The sequence below is a fragment of the Phytophthora sojae genome, assembly GCF_000149755.1.
Source record: "Phytophthora sojae unplaced genomic scaffold PHYSOscaffold_1, whole genome shotgun sequence".
Lineage (NCBI taxonomy): Eukaryota > Oomycota > Peronosporomycetes > Peronosporales > Peronosporaceae > Phytophthora > Phytophthora sojae.
The window spans coordinates 9375596-9392939 of NW_009258115.1; the positions used below are offsets into that span (position 1 = coordinate 9375596).

Sequence of the window (17344 nt, forward strand, 5' to 3'; positions counted from 1 at the left end):
GTCCTTCTACGACTAGATCAGGCCAGTGCGCCTGAAAGCATCTGTGACAAATGCATAGTTTGGCCGCATTCGTACAGGCGGAGACTCAGGCAGCACCGCAACCAGGTCACCGTGCTCAGCGTGGAGCTACGTACGTGCGCTACAGGTATAGCGGTACTGAACGCGCTCACTTGTCGGCCTACCTTTGCAAGCCATTCGCTCAGTTTACATTCAGTTTTTGCTTATGCATGGTTTTACTGGCCCTGGTACTAACTTTTATGAGGTCTTACGTAGGAGCTAAAGTCCTACGTTACGTAGGCTACGTAGGACCTCAAATCGGAGGGCGTTATGCCAGAAAGGCACAATAATACAAGGTACTGGGATCCCAAAAAGCTATCCCTCACCGAATACGAGTGCCTTTACAAAAGTCAGATTGGTCTTTCAAAGGGAGTCGGCTAGACATGGGATACGTAACAACTCCGGCAGATCTTGTTCGCTGCCAGGATACTGTAGGTACATGTGACATAATATGTACGTACAAGTTCGCAGCTGGCGAGCCCGTTGGGAGATCTGACGTGCGGAACCCGTGAACTGTGTACATAATATCTCTCGCCTGATGACAAACAACCTGGTAGCACTTTGATTGAAGCTTGCAAACTGAGTGAGGTCGAAACCGTGGGAAACATGGTACCAGTCACACACACACCCAGGTGTGAGTACATCATGCCGCCGCGCGGTGACTTATTCACTATTTTGTACCCCGTCCAGGCAGCTAGCCAACTTCCAATGTTTACTGCCGCGCCGGATCATCCGGTTCGGAAGCTTCAAGAGGGAAGCACCATCCGCTGCGATGCCCAGAAGATGACGTAACAGCAATACTTGAATGACACAGTAACTCTCTACAACTATTTTAATATTAAAATACATGTATCGTATTAGTAGATCTAGAACACATGTACACTGTGGGCTCAGGCTACATGTAGTACAGCGCGAGCTTGAGGCTCCTTCCCCTCGTGCTGACCGCAGAGTTCGTCGTCGGATGACAGCAAAAAAGTTACGCATTTTATTTTACCTTACCGTCACAGGTAACCAAAGGTAAGGGCGATCATCGTGACAAGCGGGACAGATTTCTGCGTGTAGGCGACCGAATTGAAGCGGGGGAACTCGAAACTCAATGGCGCCCACAAACCCTACGCGGAGCGCAGTGTAGCCATTTCAAGCTACTTAAAATGTAAGAAATGCCCGATAATACGCCATGCAATAAATCCTAACCCATTTCCAATCAAAATGCACCGCACCAGGTGCTTCCTCCGCCCAGCGCTGCGTCGGCTCCTCGACGCCCGGCGGCGTCGCATCCACAGCGGGCAGACCGTGGAGGAGGCGGTGCAAGAAACGCGCGAGCGTCTGAGCCGCGTGTCGGGCGCGTTGGCGTCCTCCGCCCACGAATCGGCTCGAACCGACGCCAAAGCGCTGGCGGCCAACGCTCTGCTGCCTCCGTTGGCGTCCAGCAGCGACGTTTTCTTCCACGGGGAGCGGGAGGTGCGGCAGAATTTATTCGTGGTGATTAATTTCCTCCCAGTTATGTATTAATTGTGGGTGTACACTGCAGTTGACGGAGCACGAGGCGGCGCGACTGAGTGCTGGCTTAGAGCGGCGTGCGAGGGGCGAACCACTGGCCTATGTGCTCGGTAGGAAGGAGTTTTGGTCTCTGGAGTTCACGGTGACCAAGGACACGCTCATCCCACGCAGTGACAGTGAAGTGCTAATTGAAACCTTAACGGTAGGGGGGGGGGTATCCGGAAATTTGTGGGATCCTCGACACGGAAGAACTAAGTTTTATTGTTTTTACGTGAACTTTTCAGGAGCAATTCGAGCCCCAGACGCCGTTGCGGATCCTCGATATCGGGACAGGCTCTGGGTGTCTGCTACTATCAGCGTTGTCCGAGTTCCCTGCTGCTACTGGTGTGGGCATTGACGTTTCTCCCGGCGCTCTTGCTGTCGCCAAACAAAACGCTCGCTCTAACGGTCTGGATGGGCGGGCGGAGTTCGTGCTTCGAGACTTGCAGACGCTGCCTGGACTACGTGAGGACGCTCAAGAGGACAAACTGCTCTACCAACAATTTGACGTGATACTGTGCAATCCGCCGTACATTCCTAGCCGGGAACTCCCCCTTGTCGGAGCTGACGTGCTTGAGTACGAGCCCCATCTCGCGTTGTTTTCGGACGGCGGGCCTGCAGCTGAAGACACCGGAGAAGACCCTGACGGGCTGCGCATGTACCGCTTTCTGCACCAGAGCATTGCCAAGCTCTTCAAAGGTGACAACGGGCTGGCACCGGAAACAAATTCAGCACCAAACAACAAGAGAGAACAGACGCATGATAATGCGAGAAGTTGCTTGCTGTTGGAAATTGGTTCGGAGGAGCAGGCGCGAGCAGTTCAACAATTGTTTTCGGATTCGGCACTGGAAGAAGGACAACTGAACAGGGCTGACTGTGGATCGCGGCTGCAGTTCGAGCGCTTCTTGTTCGACGCAAGTGGGAAATACCGAGGTCTGCTATTTCTTTCTTGAGCAGCCTTCAACTTGAATAAATACGAGCGCATCCAAGCCTCTAAAAGTTTTCACTGTGGAACGCGAATTCCACGTCCGGCACGGTCTGGTTCAGCCGCGCGCACTGTTCGTCGATGACGTTGCCCAGTGGCTTGGGGCCGCAGAAAAAGACGCCGATCTCCTCGCGCTCTCCGTCGCCGTCCTCGAGCGGCTCCAGTCGTCGATGATTCTGCGCCACCCGCGAGAGCTCCGCGTTCCAGTCCGGACGCCCGAAGCGCGTGCGTTGCCTGGTCTGCAGGCCGGAGATGATGTCTTGGCCCTCGGTGTCGTGGATGAAGTTCTGCAGCGCTTGCAGAGGGGCGATGACCTCCTCGTTCTTGACGGACGAGAAGAAGTTGTGGATCTCGAGGCGGTTGTCCGCGTCCATTTGGCTCAGCTGGTTCATGGTATTGGTGAACCACGTGAGCGCCTCCTGCTCGCGCATGACCCAGTAGAAGTAGATCTTGCGCAGCTGGAAGCTCGGCGGGAAGCGGACGTGGCCGCACTGAGGGCATCGGTAGCTCTCCCACTGATGCATGATGCTGCGCAGGATCGACGCGAACGGGGTCACGCCGATGCCCGCGCCAATGAGGACGACCTCACGGTAGCGCGAGTAGTCTTGTGCCGGCGCACCGATGGGGCCATCCAGGAAGACGGTCGGGTACGGAGACGTCACGGGGCTGCCCTGGTCCTCCACTCGCGAGGCTTGGTGCTGCTGCAGGTTGTCGTACAGCGCCCGAGTCCAGTCGCCCGACCTCTGGATGTGGAGACTGATGAACTTGTCCTCCGGCGCCGACGAGATCGTGAACGGGTGCCACTCGAACTTGGAGATCGTCGGCACGTTGACGAAGACGTACATGCCCGGCAGGAAGCGCTGCCGCTTACTGAAGGCCTTCGGTTTCCTCATGAAGACGGCCACCGCCTCCTTCGAGAGCTGCACGTGGGCGATCTGGGTCTGGCCCCCGAACATTTGCGTCATCCGATAGCGCTTCTCGACCAGGTAGATGACGATCGGGGGCAGCACCCAGTAGTGCGCTTGCGGAGCTGCCACCCAGCGCGCGAAGCCATGGAACGCCATGAGAACGAGGAACGGGATGAAGAGCATGTGCGAGACCCAGAAGAGGTTGAACTTCCCCCTGCGGACCTTTTCGAGGCACAGCGGAGCAGCGATGGCGGCGCAGAGGAGCATAGCGACACCCGTCCAGATGGGGACTCGCAGCGCGAAGAGCAGCAGATTCTCGTCCCGAACGAACGCGAGGTGGTGGTACCGAGACTGCTTCCAGACTGCGAGGGGCACTGTGCGGACGTAGACGACGATGACCAGCCACGCCGCCGTGTGGCCGAGAAAGGCGAGCAGCAGCACGACGCCGCAGATCTTGTGGAACTCGATGTGGTGGTCGATCGGCAGGTGGTTGACGACGACCGGTAGCGTGCGGAGACCGGTCACGAAGTTCCGGCACATGGGCAGCAGCACGAACATGGTGTTGACGAGGCAGATCTCGGCGAAGCCCTTGGCGACGCGCGGGCAGTTACCGACCGCAGGGTCGAAGGCGAAGCGCGAGGCCTTGGCGATGAACACGGCGACCATGAGCAGGAAGTACAGAGTGAGCCAGAAGATCTCGGCCTTGTATCTGCGGCAGAACTTGTTGATGCGGTACCAGCGTCCGCCCCGTTCGTTGTTGTTGTTGTTGGTAGTGGTGGTGTTGGGCACGAACTCCTTCGGGTTGTGCGTCTGCACGATCACAGTCAGTCGTCCGAGCGCCTCCTTGCTCTTGTCGTCGTCCGACTCAGCCACCACAGCTCCGAAGACGCTCTTGAACTCGCTGTAGCTCATCTTGTCCTGCTGGCGGCACCGACCGAAGACTTTGCCCACCACAGCGTCGTAGTCGAAGGCCCCGAGGAACTCGACGCCGTTGGTGGCGAACGTGGCCTCGACAAACGCCCTCACGCCCTCTTTCGACAGGACGCCGCGGTGCTCGACATCAAACATCTCGAACAGGAAGCGGCACTTCTCGTCGTCCTCAAGCGCCGACACTCGGACCGCGTCGACCATCATGGCAACGGACTCGCGGGGCAACGGCATGTAGACCAGCGAGGGCCTGGAGGGGTCCTCATACTCGCCCCCGCACTGCTTGACAGATATCTGTGAAGCGTTGAGTGCTTGATTGAGGTCGTTGCTGGCCATTGAGGCCTTCCATAGGTGCTCCTTCAGTTCGTACAGACCGGTCTTGTTCAGCTGGCGGCTCGGTCGGGAGATCACGGACGCGGTTGACATGGATAGGTGGAAGTCCATATAGTTGCTGGGCAAGAAGCTTGAGCGAGTATTGGGAGCTCCGCCTCGAGCTCGCGAGTGCCCACGCCGGGAGTTGCCTCGTGGTCTTTGAACTCTAGAGCCGCCCGGCATCGTGACGAACGAATCCCTATAGTCTGGCGCCTCCGTTTGAGGTGCTGCGTAGCAAGCGTCGGGGCCAATGATCTTGGGCATGGGCAGAGCTGAAGGCAGCACGTAAGTGTCGCGGTGGACGTGTCGGTGGGTTTGCGTGCACTCCACGGGCGTGTTGCTGTCGAGGATGGCGAAGGTGGTGGCCGCTGGTGTGTTGTTTCTGCTCCTCCGCAGGTCGGACTTGGCGTTCATCGTCACCATGGCTGCTCTTCCGCGTCTTCGAGGACTTCTGCGTGGTCTAGTCAATCGGCAAGTGAGCTCGGCCGAGCGATGCGCCCCTGACTCAGAGAGCATACGAACAGCGATACGAACAGCGGTCAAGCTCCAGCCTTACGCCCCCGCGAAAGTATCCGCGGCTCCATCTGGGTCGTACAGCATGGCCATCGCGGTGCAAGTATCTTGAAGTGTGTATGCTCTCAGGTCAACATGTACATGTACGACGTGGAGTGCAACATTAGTCACCCGCATCACGCTGCGCGTGCTTCCAACCAACGAGAAGGCCAAAAGGACACTTTGTAGAGGACAGGTTGACAGGTGGTCCCGACTACCCCAAGCACGTAGTGCAGGCGACGGCCGGCCCGAAACGGAATGCGGCTTGCAATTCGACGTTCAAAGCGGAAAAGGTCGAGGCAGCGAGCTCTACATCCCGCCTCCTCATTAAGCTTGCTCTTCTAGCCGAGCTGGAGTTTTGGTGCCGACATCTTCACATTGCTGCTGAGTTACAAGTAATTGATTGATACGTGCGTGCGGCGGATTATCAATAAACGGCACTAGCGAAATGCGACGCCAGGATGTTAATCACGATAACGCGTCTCTATCTACTGAGCAGCCTCTCTGCGCACGATGCAACACGAACGTAATGGATGGTATGCCGACTTCTACTGTGCAGTGGATATTCGTTTTGGCTGTGCACACACAACGCCAGCCAAAGACTGATCGCCAGCAGAACCTGGATCACCAGCGAAGTGTTATTAATTTCTCGCAGAGGTGTGTGCAGATCGACCGCTCCAGAACCGAGCTGTTGAGTGCGGCTCTCATGTCAACTCCATTTTGTGTAAGTAAATAAAGCATTTCCTACGAATTTACCCAAACGTAATATAAGAATGAAAAAAAACAGTTTCAGTTGAGGATCATTATTTTTATTACAAATAAATTAAATTAACAATCGCTTCGGAATACAACTGTAGCTTTCTGGTAAGTTGAGCCGTTAGCACTTCTGCGCTTGAAACTATGGGTATCGATGCTAGACACACATATAAAGCAAGCAAACAGAAGAATATTCACGTCAAGATTATCTTGCTGCAGTTGGTGGAAGCCGAGGATTTGGACGGTGAGCGCCTTCGCTGCATGGCATTGGCTATGAAAGCCTTATTTTACGACTTGACAAAGGTAAAATTACTGGAGGGCTGTAGTGTTGTTGTATACATGTAGTATGATAAACATGTACATCATACTAACAAAAAGTAAGTTCGAATATCAGGACATCGCAGTTTTATCACACTGACATACATTGATCTGCTGCAAACCCCTAACTAATTCGTACATAAAACAATGAGACAAAGTGCACTCGCGAGCACGTAGGTGGTAAACCATACACTTTGCGTTGGTCCCACGAGTCTCTCAGCGTGTTTATAAGATAGATATTCCTATGGCAGCACCAAGTGCTTAGCCGCACAACTTTGCAGCGCAAAACCCGTGTCGTTATCGACTTACTGGGAAGGCCACAGTTGACTCCCGAGCACTTGCTAAAAAATAGTGTTGTATTGAATATGAATAGCTATTCTGTATTTCAAATTTACAAATGTAATATAATAAATTGCGTGTTCGCAAAATGTAATAAATATCTAGATAAGTAAAACCCTCCAATAATTTGGATATAACAAAATGCTATTGCCAGTCATGTTTGTAATGATTTAATTGTTCTTTTAAGAATTTAAAACTAACTGTAATTATTGTCAAAAACAATAATCACATGGCATAATTGACGATTCATGTATTGTGCGTTGCAGACTTTTTGGCATTTTGGACTGTAATTCCATCGACTTATCGAGCACGACTTATCTATAAATCGTACTCGAGTACGAATTGCTGTAAATCATGGATGGTCAATCTGCACCAGGTAGAGTGCACAGACCAACTCGTGCATGATCACATTCAACACGAGTAAGCATCGCTTTGGCACTTGTAGAAAGTGCCATTTCCGAGCCAAATCGGCTTCGAAACACGATTTGAGCAGCTCGCATTCAAAGCCTCTAGGATTTATCACTAAGTACGAACACTAACTAGTGCACTAAATAGGAGAGTAAAATGGATGCAAAGCACAATATTATTAATATTAGTAATGGAGCGCATCTCAGTCGCGTTGCTCCGTTGAGCAAACTTAGGGCTAAGGGCGTGTTCGCGACCGTTGCAATTTAGAGTCTCAGTTTAACCGTGCAGGTCATCAAACCAATAAGCAATTAGCAACACTGGTGGAGCTGCATGATGAAGTCTTCATTATCAGCAAATAACGTTACTATCTATCGCGAGGTCAAGATAATCAACGGCAATTACACACCAGCAGCAAGAGAGCATTAATGATGCTGGACTATATCTCGCGAAACCCTAGATCACGGTTAACCGCAAGGGTGAGCTGCAGCACCAGCGGTTCAAGATCAATTAGTGGTAGCCGACAGCCCAAAGCAAAATACATGTAGCAAGGGATAATTGTTGTTAAAAGCTATAATATACAGTTTCGATTTTCCAGCGTACTCAATACAGCATCTCGGCTCCCGATGCCCGCCGTACTTCCTCTCTAGTGCTACATACCATATCACTTATACCATATCACTTACCGGTATTAATAACACAATTTAAAAATTGTTACACTATCGCAAGATTATCTATTCTATCGGCAGCAAGTGGTTGCGAGGAGCACAGCCAAAGCAAACCCGCGCGGGGTGCCCGTGAAGCATGTCCGCGTAGGAGGGCCCAGCAACCAGCAGGGCAGCGAACGAACCCGTCGTTGCGGCTTGGAGCTAGTTCCGTAGTGTGGGGTGCGGGCCCCCAAGGTATAAGGAGACCACCTGCGTCACTGCCAGGAGCTATCTGTAGGCAACAGGCTGTAGCTTCACAGAGTATTGGACATGGTGAGCTTTGCGTAGCACGTATCCATGCAGGCAAGTTGAAGTGCACTCTCTTTTAGCAATTCTACCCTTCCCAGCACTAACTCACTCGTAGTAATGGATGCAAGCGCTGACTTGGCGCTCTAAATCAGAGTGAAGCCGAGGACTTGGTGGCGTTTTTTTTGGCGCTCGGTGCGATCTAAAGTGTAGCAATTTATCTAAAACCGCGATTCGCTTCCCGATGCCTGTTTGATTAGCGTTTATCGTCGAGGCTAATCGTGTCCCCCCACTTTAATGGCATCGACCCCTTCTCAGAAGGGGTCACTCCAGTTTTTGCGCAGTTAAGAGTGTCTATGGATCAAGAGAGGGTTGTTCAACCGAGGTTTTTTGCGCAATTTTTGGCCAGGGGAAGTGATTCTAGGTGTAAACCCTAACCGTTCATGTCTCAGATTAAGAGAGGTAAGATCTAGAGTAAAGAGGAGTGATAGATGATTATAAGTGGGGACTTCGTCCCCAATTAAATAGTACATATATAATGTATTGCAACAAAAATGACCACCACTGCACTCCAAGTGTGGGTCGACAGCTCCAAGGTAGACATTTGATCGCACTACTGTATGGGAATGTACCCGCAATCCTAGTCCACCAATCGAGCAGTTTTGGTAATAATTTTCAAAGCCATGTCCCGTCAGAAAACAATGATTGCAAACATATTGATATTGGATCTTTCAGCTTTCTATATCTAAAAAAAGGAAAATGAATTGTCCGAGCGGATGAACAACTCGGTCAGTCTCAGTAAGAAACTAAGCCAATTCTATCAGAATGACACCACATTCTATCACAGGAGTCAAATACGGAGCAAGCTTCTAGCTACGGTTGATGGTCTAACCAATGCTAGAGATCATCACGAAGAAATAAGTTTTTCGAGCTATACCGATAATGCTTTTCATGGTTCACAAACATGTTTGCAAAGTGCGCGAAGGGGCAATGGAATCAATGACTGATCCCCTAACGTAGTTACTCCTCTGTAGTCCCAGAGAAGTGCGATTTTGCCAGACCAGTGTGCCTGCAGTACATGTATGGATGTAAAGAGGTGAAGGTAAAAACGATGGCAAAAACAGTTTCTGCCGCGCGGTCCTCTTGGCAATGGGAATAAAGGCATAGGCTAGAGAAGACCTCGAGCTTTCTGCAAAATCATTGTTTTGCCGTTCGCGAAACGACCAGGCTACCGCGTGATTGCTGGTACATGTTCCAGTGGATCGATAGTCTTCAAACTTCTAAAACTAGTTGCAACTTTGCAGCTGTTGGGGCTTCAGTAGAGGAGGTGAGCACCTGTCACCCTTGTCCACTTCTGACTTTGACTGTTCTTAGGCAAGTTAACAGTGGTAACGAGCGACTGCCTTGGTGAGCTAATGAACCAGTGGTGCACGTTGAAGAGCTGACACCGTGCATGCATCAAGATACTTGACCATGCAGCACCGATCAGCTGGCCCTACCGAGGGCCTGGTGGCCACGTTGCACTGACGACCGAGTGCTGTCCGCAGCTCGTCGTCGCTTCACTCTTCATTTCGACGACTTGTGAGAGGACCCTGGGCCTGCAGTGTCGGCTAGCGAGCGATAAGCATGGTGAGCAACCAAGCGTCAAGAGGCTCGGAGATGCTGCCATCAGAGCTCGGCAGGCCCACTTGTCCCAGAAGTAATAACAGCACCCCAATGTCCACAATGCAGACTGACTACGCTATTCTGGAGAGCAACACACCAGTGGAGTGCACACAGATCCATCACCACGACTTCGAGGCCGAGAAGAAGACGCTGCAGAAGTTGCCCCCGACTCTGCCAATGCCCAAGATTCTTGGCTCGGTTATTCGTTCCTCACCGCCCAACGTCGAGACAAGACCGAGAGCTAGCTCTCTTGTGGCCATGCTTGGCGGATCTGGCGCTAAAACTGCGATGGGGAACTCCAGACTCGCCACTTCCCGTGTGGGCGAATTGAACACCAGCCACTCGAGCTGTCTGTCGAGTGGGTCCGTCTTGAACATGAGCTCCCATCCGTCCATGACGTCCGTCTCAAATATCTCGCGTCCGAGTCGGCTCATGAACAAGGCAGAGCTCCACGACTTGAAGGACCAACTGTGGCAAGGATCAATGTCAGGTGGACTGAGCAAAGCGATGGATGCGAGTGCAGTCAGCTCGGATGACTGCGCCAACCCACGAGCAGCCGGCCAGCTATCGTTTTTCACTCAAGCGTTCAATGCATCATCACTTCCGGGATCAACTCATGCGGAGAGGACGTCGATGGCTTTTATCCCTTTGCCCCGCGAGTCGGTTGCCATGATGGTCGACGCGGTCCGAGTGTCGGCGCTTGAGGACGACGAGAAGTGCCGCTTCCTGTTCGAGATGTTTGATGTCGAGCACCGCGGCGTCCTGTCGAAAGAGGGCGTGAGGGCGTTCGTCGAGGCCACGTTCGCCACCAACGGCGTCGAGTTCCTCGGGGCCTTCGACTACGACGCTGTGGTGGGCAAAGTCTTCGGTCGGTGCCGCCAGCAGGACAAGATGAGCTACAGCGAGTTCAAGAGCGTCTTCGGAGCTGTGGTGGCTGAGTCGGACGACGACAAGAGCAAGGAGGCGCTCGGACGACTGACTGTGATCGTGCAGACGCACAACCCGAAGGAGTTCGTGCCCAACACCACCACTACCAACAACAACAACAACGAACGGGGCGGACGCTGGTACCGCATCAACAAGTTCTGCCGCAGATACAAGGCCGAGATCTTCTGGCTCACTCTGTACTTCCTGCTCATGGTCGCCGTGTTCATCGCCAAGGCCTCGCGCTTCGCCTTCGACCCTGCGGTCGGTAACTGCCCGCGCGTCGCCAAGGGCTTCGCCGAGATCTGCCTCGTCAACACCATGTTCGTGCTGCTGCCCATGTGCCGGAACTTCGTGACCGGTCTCCGCACGCTACCGGTCGTCGTCAACCACCTGCCGATCGACCACCACATCGAGTTCCACAAGATCTGCGGCGTCGTGCTGCTGCTCGCCTTTCTCGGCCACACGGCGGCGTGGCTGGTCATCGTCGTCTACGTCCGCACAGTGCCCCTCGCAGTCTGGAAGCAGTCTCGGTACCACCACCTCGCGTTCGTTCGGGACGAGAATCTGCTGCTCTTCGCGCTGCGAGTCCCCATCTGGACGGGTGTCGCTATGCTCCTCTGCGCCGCCATCGCTGCTCCGCTGTGCCTCGAAAAGGTCCGCAGGGGGAAGTTCAACCTCTTCTGGGTCTCGCACATGCTCTTCATCCCGTTCCTCGTTCTCATGGCGTTCCATGGCTTCGCGCGCTGGGTGGCAGCTCCGCAAGCGCACTACTGGGTGCTGCCCCCGATCGTCATCTACCTGGTCGAGAAGCGCTATCGGATGACGCAAATGTTCGGGGGCCAGACCCAGATCGCCCACGTGCAGCTCTCGAAGGAGGCGGTGGCCGTCTTCATGAGGAAACCGAAGGCCTTCAGTAAGCGGCAGCGCTTCCTGCCGGGCATGTACGTCTTCGTCAACGTGCCGACGATCTCCAAGTTCGAGTGGCACCCGTTCACGATCTCGTCGGCGCCGGAGGACAAGTTCATCAGTCTCCACATCCAGAGGTCGGGCGACTGGACTCGGGCGCTGTACGACAACCTGCAGCAGCACCAAGCCTCGCGAGTGGAGGACCAGGGCAGCCCCGTGACGTCTCCGTACCCGACCGTCTTCCTGGATGGCCCCATCGGTGCGCCGGCACAAGACTACTCGCGCTACCGTGAGGTCGTCCTCATTGGCGCGGGCATCGGCGTGACCCCGTTCGCGTCGATCCTGCGCAGCATCATGCATCAGTGGGAGAGCTACCGATGCCCTCAGTGCGGCCACGTCCGCTTCCCGCCGAGCTTCCAGCTGCGCAAGATCTACTTCTACTGGGTCATGCGCGAGCAGGAGGCGCTCACGTGGTTCACCAATACCATGAACCAGCTGAGCCAAATGGACGCGGACAACCGCCTCGAGATCCACAACTTCTTCTCGTCCGTCAAGAACGAGGAGGTCATCGCCCCTCTGCAAGCGCTGCAGAACTTCATCCACGACACCGAGGGCCAAGACATCATCTCCGGCCTGCAGACCAGGCAACGCACGCGCTTCGGGCGTCCGGACTGGAACGCGGAGCTCTCGCGGGTGGCGCAGAATCATCGACGACTGGAGCCGCTCGAGGACGGCGACGGAGAGCGCGAGGAGATCGGCGTCTTTTTCTGCGGCCCCAAGCCACTGGGCAACGTCATCGACGAACAGTGCGCGCGGCTGAACCAGACCGTGCCGGACGTGGAATTCGCGTTCCACAGTGAAAACTTTTAGAGGCTTGGATGCGCTCGTATTTATTCAAGTTGAAATGAAGATTGAAGTACTAAACAGACCGTTTGGGGTGGAGTTTAACATTCGACCGGTCTTAGCGAATCCTGAATGGATATTGTCTTACCAATGCGGGATGCCGTGGATTTTGTTGTAATAGTTCCTGTACGCGATATAAGCATTCAGATACTTGCTGATGTAAGGATCCGCCTTGGTTTCGTAGAGCTTCACGAGGTCGAGAACATCGTCGGGTTTGAGGCCAGCCCTGTTCCATTCAAAGAACTGCATCTTCTTGAGGAATTCGTCGTTCTGGGACGCCTTGGGGAACTTGGCCCTGAGCTTCGCCAGCTCCTCGGTCGGTGGCAACTGGAATCGCTCTTCTTGTGCAGCGGAATCCTCGACGTTATCGCTGATCCCATTGTGTGGTCAGAGCCAGAGCTCCCATCCCTGAACGCGTTCCCGAGTCCACTGAGGTCGTCGTCTTGGCCTGAAAGAGACCCACAGGCGTTGTTTGCGAACGGAATGATCCCGATCCCATGATGTGAGCTCTTGTCATTAATGGTATGGTCAAGGACTACTTGAAGAACTTCATTAAGAAATTCTTATGCTTCTTCAATAAGCTCTCTTGTGCAGCGAACATATTTTGTTTGTTTTTTTCCTGCACGTAAACGTACCACCTAGCTTGATGAGTAGATTTAGAGAAGGCGCCCTCCAAGTTTTTTTTCGTGTGTGCCTCGTCCAAGAGAGTCTAACCTCTTTCTCTGTGAAAAAAAAGCAATTCCAACTGACGACGAGGAAGTCAATTGCCGATTATCGTCTTCTCAACTTGCTATGTAGAACAGCTACCAACGACTTTCTTACCTATTGTAGTATCCGATACTTCTAAGAGGTAAACGCGATTAGAGGCTTGACGTTTTCTGAAGAAAGGTTCGAAGAAGCTGCAAGTTGCCAACAAATTTGAGGATCTTTGTCAAAGTGTTTTGGTTTTCGAGTTCAAAAGAGAGTAGGGATCCATATCCGATGTGGCTCAGCAGTCTAAATAACAGCTCACGAGAACCTACCGTATCGATATCTTCACTCGAGCTGAAACAACTGTGCTGTGTTCGTTCAAAGCGCCTCGAGCACCAAAGGCACCACTTCGAACTTGCCCGCCTCGACTTTCACGCCGAGCGCAGCAGCGCACACTGCCTGGATGAAACCAAAGTGCGTCACGACAGCGACGTGGTGCTCTGGGGTCGTATGGAAAAGTTCCAGCAGAAACTCCTTCGCTCGAGTCTGGATTTCTTCGTCGGACTCGCGACGCTCCGTCGTCCAGAGCATATCCTCCTCGTCCTTGATGGCCGCAAAGTCCACGTCTGGGAACTTGACTTCAGCTCTGGCAGCGAGCGGCGGTTGTTGCAAGTATCGACCCCGAGGTGCTCACGACAGTTCTCCATGCAAACGAACGGAGTATTGGGCACTTGGTCCTCCCCAAAGAAGACTTGAGCTGTCTGAATTGCGCGCGAAATGGGCGAGACGATGCCACGCTCGATTGGCGGCATGCCTCGCTCCAGCTCCGCCTTGATGAGGGGTGGACCCTAGTTCTTCGCCTCCTGGATACCGAAGGGTGTCAGCTCTGCGTCTCTGTAGACGTCACTGATCACGAGCTCCCTGTACCACCGTAGCGACTCCGAGGGCTCCTCGGTCTGAGGCGCCATGGTGAAAAATCCCTCCACTGCTGTGATGGCGGTTGGGACGCTCACGACGTGGTCCGAGTTGTTAGTGCAGGTCGATTCAGCCATGGCTTGGTTGGGAGCTGTTTTGAGTTGTGAATCACACCTTGCGAGGCGCCGGGCAGAAAGAGGTGAACTGGCTGGCCGAGCCCCATTAAGGTCTTGCCACGCAGCTCGGATCGGGCACGAACCCATGCCATACGTGATGAGTGGAGCAGCAGACACTTCGACTTGAGCTCAAGGCGGTGAGAATTCACTCTTGTATTAGCCTCGCGGCACTTCCGAGCTCCCAGCAACTAACTGCACGGTAGCCCATACTTGTGACACTAACTTACCGACGGCGATCGCGACGGTCTCTGCGGTCGTGGTCTCGGTGGCGGCTGTGGCGACTGCTGTCTCGCGATCGGTCTCGGCGATCGCGTTCTCCAGCTCTCCTTGGCTCGCCCCTCGATCGCTGGCTCGTTTCATTGCGCGAGTCGATGGTAAGATAGTCCTGCGGTAGTACAAATGATACAATGTTAAGAGGCTACTCAACCTCGTTATACGGAGCAAACAGATAGACGGGTCTTACGTCAGCTGAAAGCTCGTTGCCAGCGCGAAATTGATCCTGTGCACGAACAAACACGATGAAAATCGTTAGCATTACAATGCAGAGCGACATGAGTCCACGTCAAGAGCAGCAGCCTTACGTCGATGTGCTTCTTGAACTTCAGCTTGGCAGTCATCCACGATTTATCGTCGTTCGTATCATCATCGTCGGCGCCATCGTCCTCCAGAATCTGCCCATGGTAGCTCTCCGCTTCTGCGTCGTCTTTCTTGCTATCATCGGACTCTTTACCGACACGCTCCTTGACGTTCACATCCACCAGGGCAGCCTGGAACTTCTTCAGCTTCGAGAGCGTGTCTTGCTCTCGGGCGGAGCGGTTGCTCGCCTTTTTGCACTGCAGATACTTCTGTCGTTGTTGCTGCAGCGGGGTCAGCATGTCCTGGAAGGCACGATCCTTCTCCTGCTTCTTCGCTTCCTCGCCCATTAGCAGCGTCACGGCCTTCTTCGACTTCCGCAGCTCCTCCCGCAACTTCACGTACTCCTCGCGGTCTTTTTTCTTCTCTTTTGATTCCGAGCCAAACTTTTCAATCGTTGCCGGGTCAGAACTCTGGGTGGTAGCTTCGTCCTTCTCGTCAGGCAGCTTTTCTTCCAACTTGGGGCGCTTAATCGCCGCCGAAGCGGCTGCAACTGCCGCTTTCAAGTTCGCCCGCGAGCGCTCTTTCTTCTCCTCGCTGGTCGTCTCACCGCTGGTTTCCGTGACTCTCTGGAGCACCTCTGCATCCACCTCCGCCTTCAGCTTCCGGTAGTTTAGCAGGTCGTGGCTACTCATCATCTTCTTCGCCCTTTTCTTCTTGGACTTGGCAGCTGCTCCGTCAATCTCCTCCTGGAAGGCCTCTTCCTCATCTCCAAACGAGAGAAGCTTCAAGTCCTTCGTCCCCTTCCGGTCGCGCTTCTTCTTCTTCTGCGCGTCTTCCGCCGTCGACGCCTCCTTCCGTTTGACAGCGCTATGAATTCCAAGAGTCAATGTCATCAGTACCTAGGCGACCAACCACGAGCCACCCACCGCAACTACCGACGTACCGCGGCACGATGTCCTCGAACGGGTTCCACAGCACCTCTGCACTCAGCAGCTTGGGCGGATTCGTGGGTCGGTCGTTCGCGTCCGTCTCCAGGTCTCCGACACTCAGCAAATTGAAAATCGTGTTGCCAGTCACCTAATTTCGTAAAAAAAAAAGGTTAGCAGCCACACACACACGCCCCTCCATCAGCTCCAGCCCTCTCACCTTGCCAAAGATGGTGTGATTCTTCTCCAGGAACTCGCAGGCGTCCAGCGTGAAGAAAAACTGCGAGTGGTTGGTGTTGGGTTTGTTCTCGTTGGCCATGGCCAGCAGTCCGCGGTGGTTGAAGCGCAGTCTCGAGTGGAACTCGTCGATGAACGGGGCTCCGTAGATGCTCTCGCCCCCGTTGCCGGTGCCCGTGGGGTCCCCGCCCTGCACCATGAACCCGGCGATGATGCGGTGGAAAATCGTCTGGTCATAATACTGTCCCGTACAACATAGCATGTCCGGATAATTTTGTCAGACACATTTAGCTATTTTGTTATAACAGACGCAATACAGGCTAGCATTTTAGCCGTGGTGCAAGCCCGACGTACCCCCTCCAGACACAGCTGCACGAAGTTGCGCACCGCCTTGGGCGCCTGCTGCGGCCACAGCTCCACGTCCAGGTCCCCGAAGCTCGTGTGCAGCAGCACCTTGCCCTCCGTGTTGGGCTCGGTGATGTAGATGTTCGACATGCCCGCGCCAAGTGCTTTCGCCTCTCGGTGTTACCCGTTTTTAGTACTTTTGGTATACAAATCGAGCCAATTTTGGCCTACAGCTATAGCATTAGATGGCGGAAAGTACTAGGTAGCGTCGCGCAATGGAGGACACCTCCAGTGCAGTGCGAGACGCTAGAACTTTCACCCGTCCTCGGCAAGCCTGTTCTGACCGGCAATCCTTCCTGATACGAGGAATCCCTCATGTCTGTTTGGAAGTGTCCGTCCTGGTCGGATTCACCTCAGCCCAGTCGGCTGCTTCTGCCCGCTCCAGCTTCACCTGCTCCGTCAGCGTCACGCGCTCGAGGCGCTGCTCGAACCGCTCGAGCGACTTTTTCCGCGGCGACAAGTTGTACCTCTCCTTCCGGAAACGCGCCCGCTGCTCCTCGAACGCTCGCAACGCATTGCGTTCTGCCTGCACGCGTCGGAGCTCCTCGTCGTCGAGCTGTGTGTCCTGGTGCTCTTCACGCTTCCGTTTGGTCCATTGTTCGTAGAAATCGTCCAGCAGCGTGTAGTACGTGGTAAGGTTCGCAAGCTCGCGTTGCTGGAGATACACGCGCTCGCGTTCAGTACGCCGCTTGGTGTTGATCTGCTTACGCCGTCGGAGCTTGTCCAGCTGTGTGGGCAGCACCGTAGCGAGGAACGGCATCTTTTCTCGGCTCTTGCCGTTGGTTGTGAACGGCAAGTGGCGAGTTGCTTCGTCTCGGTGCAGTTTCTGGTTCGAGAGCTCGCGCAGATCCGCGTGACGGTGTCCAGATCGAGTCTCGTTTTGCATGAATGCGCCTTCGTACCAGAA

At 54.1% G+C, this 17344-nt stretch overlaps 4 protein-coding genes across 4 annotated transcripts; 2 read left to right on the top strand and 2 right to left on the bottom strand.

Moving 5' to 3' along the window:
- Positions 1 to 1266: 1266 nt before the first annotated feature.
- PHYSODRAFT_322935 (hypothetical protein) lies at positions 1267 to 2549 on the top strand (the record flags this gene model as incomplete). The annotated part of the gene is made up of 3 exons (XM_009518391.1): positions 1267 to 1518; positions 1589 to 1759; positions 1842 to 2549. 3 exons carry the CDS (start codon positions 1267 to 1269, stop codon positions 2547 to 2549), a joined length of 1131 nt encoding a protein of 376 aa, XP_009516686.1.
- Positions 2550 to 2589: 40 nt separating this feature from the next.
- Positions 2590 to 4650, bottom strand: PHYSODRAFT_349321 (hypothetical protein; the record flags this gene model as incomplete). Its single annotated transcript, XM_009518392.1, has 1 exon — positions 2590 to 4650. The coding sequence occupies one exon, from the start codon at positions 4648 to 4650 to the stop codon at positions 2590 to 2592; it is 2061 nt and encodes a 686-aa protein (XP_009516687.1).
- A 5609-nt stretch (positions 4651 to 10259) lies between these two features.
- Positions 10260 to 12479, top strand: PHYSODRAFT_469730 (hypothetical protein; the record flags this gene model as incomplete). Its single annotated transcript, XM_009518393.1, has 1 exon — positions 10260 to 12479. One exon carries the CDS (start codon positions 10260 to 10262, stop codon positions 12477 to 12479), a length of 2220 nt encoding a protein of 739 aa, XP_009516688.1.
- A 3257-nt stretch (positions 12480 to 15736) lies between these two features.
- On the bottom strand, positions 15737 to 16527 carry PHYSODRAFT_466611 (hypothetical protein; the record flags this gene model as incomplete). Its single annotated transcript, XM_009518394.1, has 3 exons — positions 15737 to 15946; positions 16016 to 16273; positions 16387 to 16527. 3 exons carry the CDS (start codon positions 16525 to 16527, stop codon positions 15737 to 15739), a joined length of 609 nt encoding a protein of 202 aa, XP_009516689.1.
- Between the last annotated feature and the right edge of the window lie 817 nt (positions 16528 to 17344).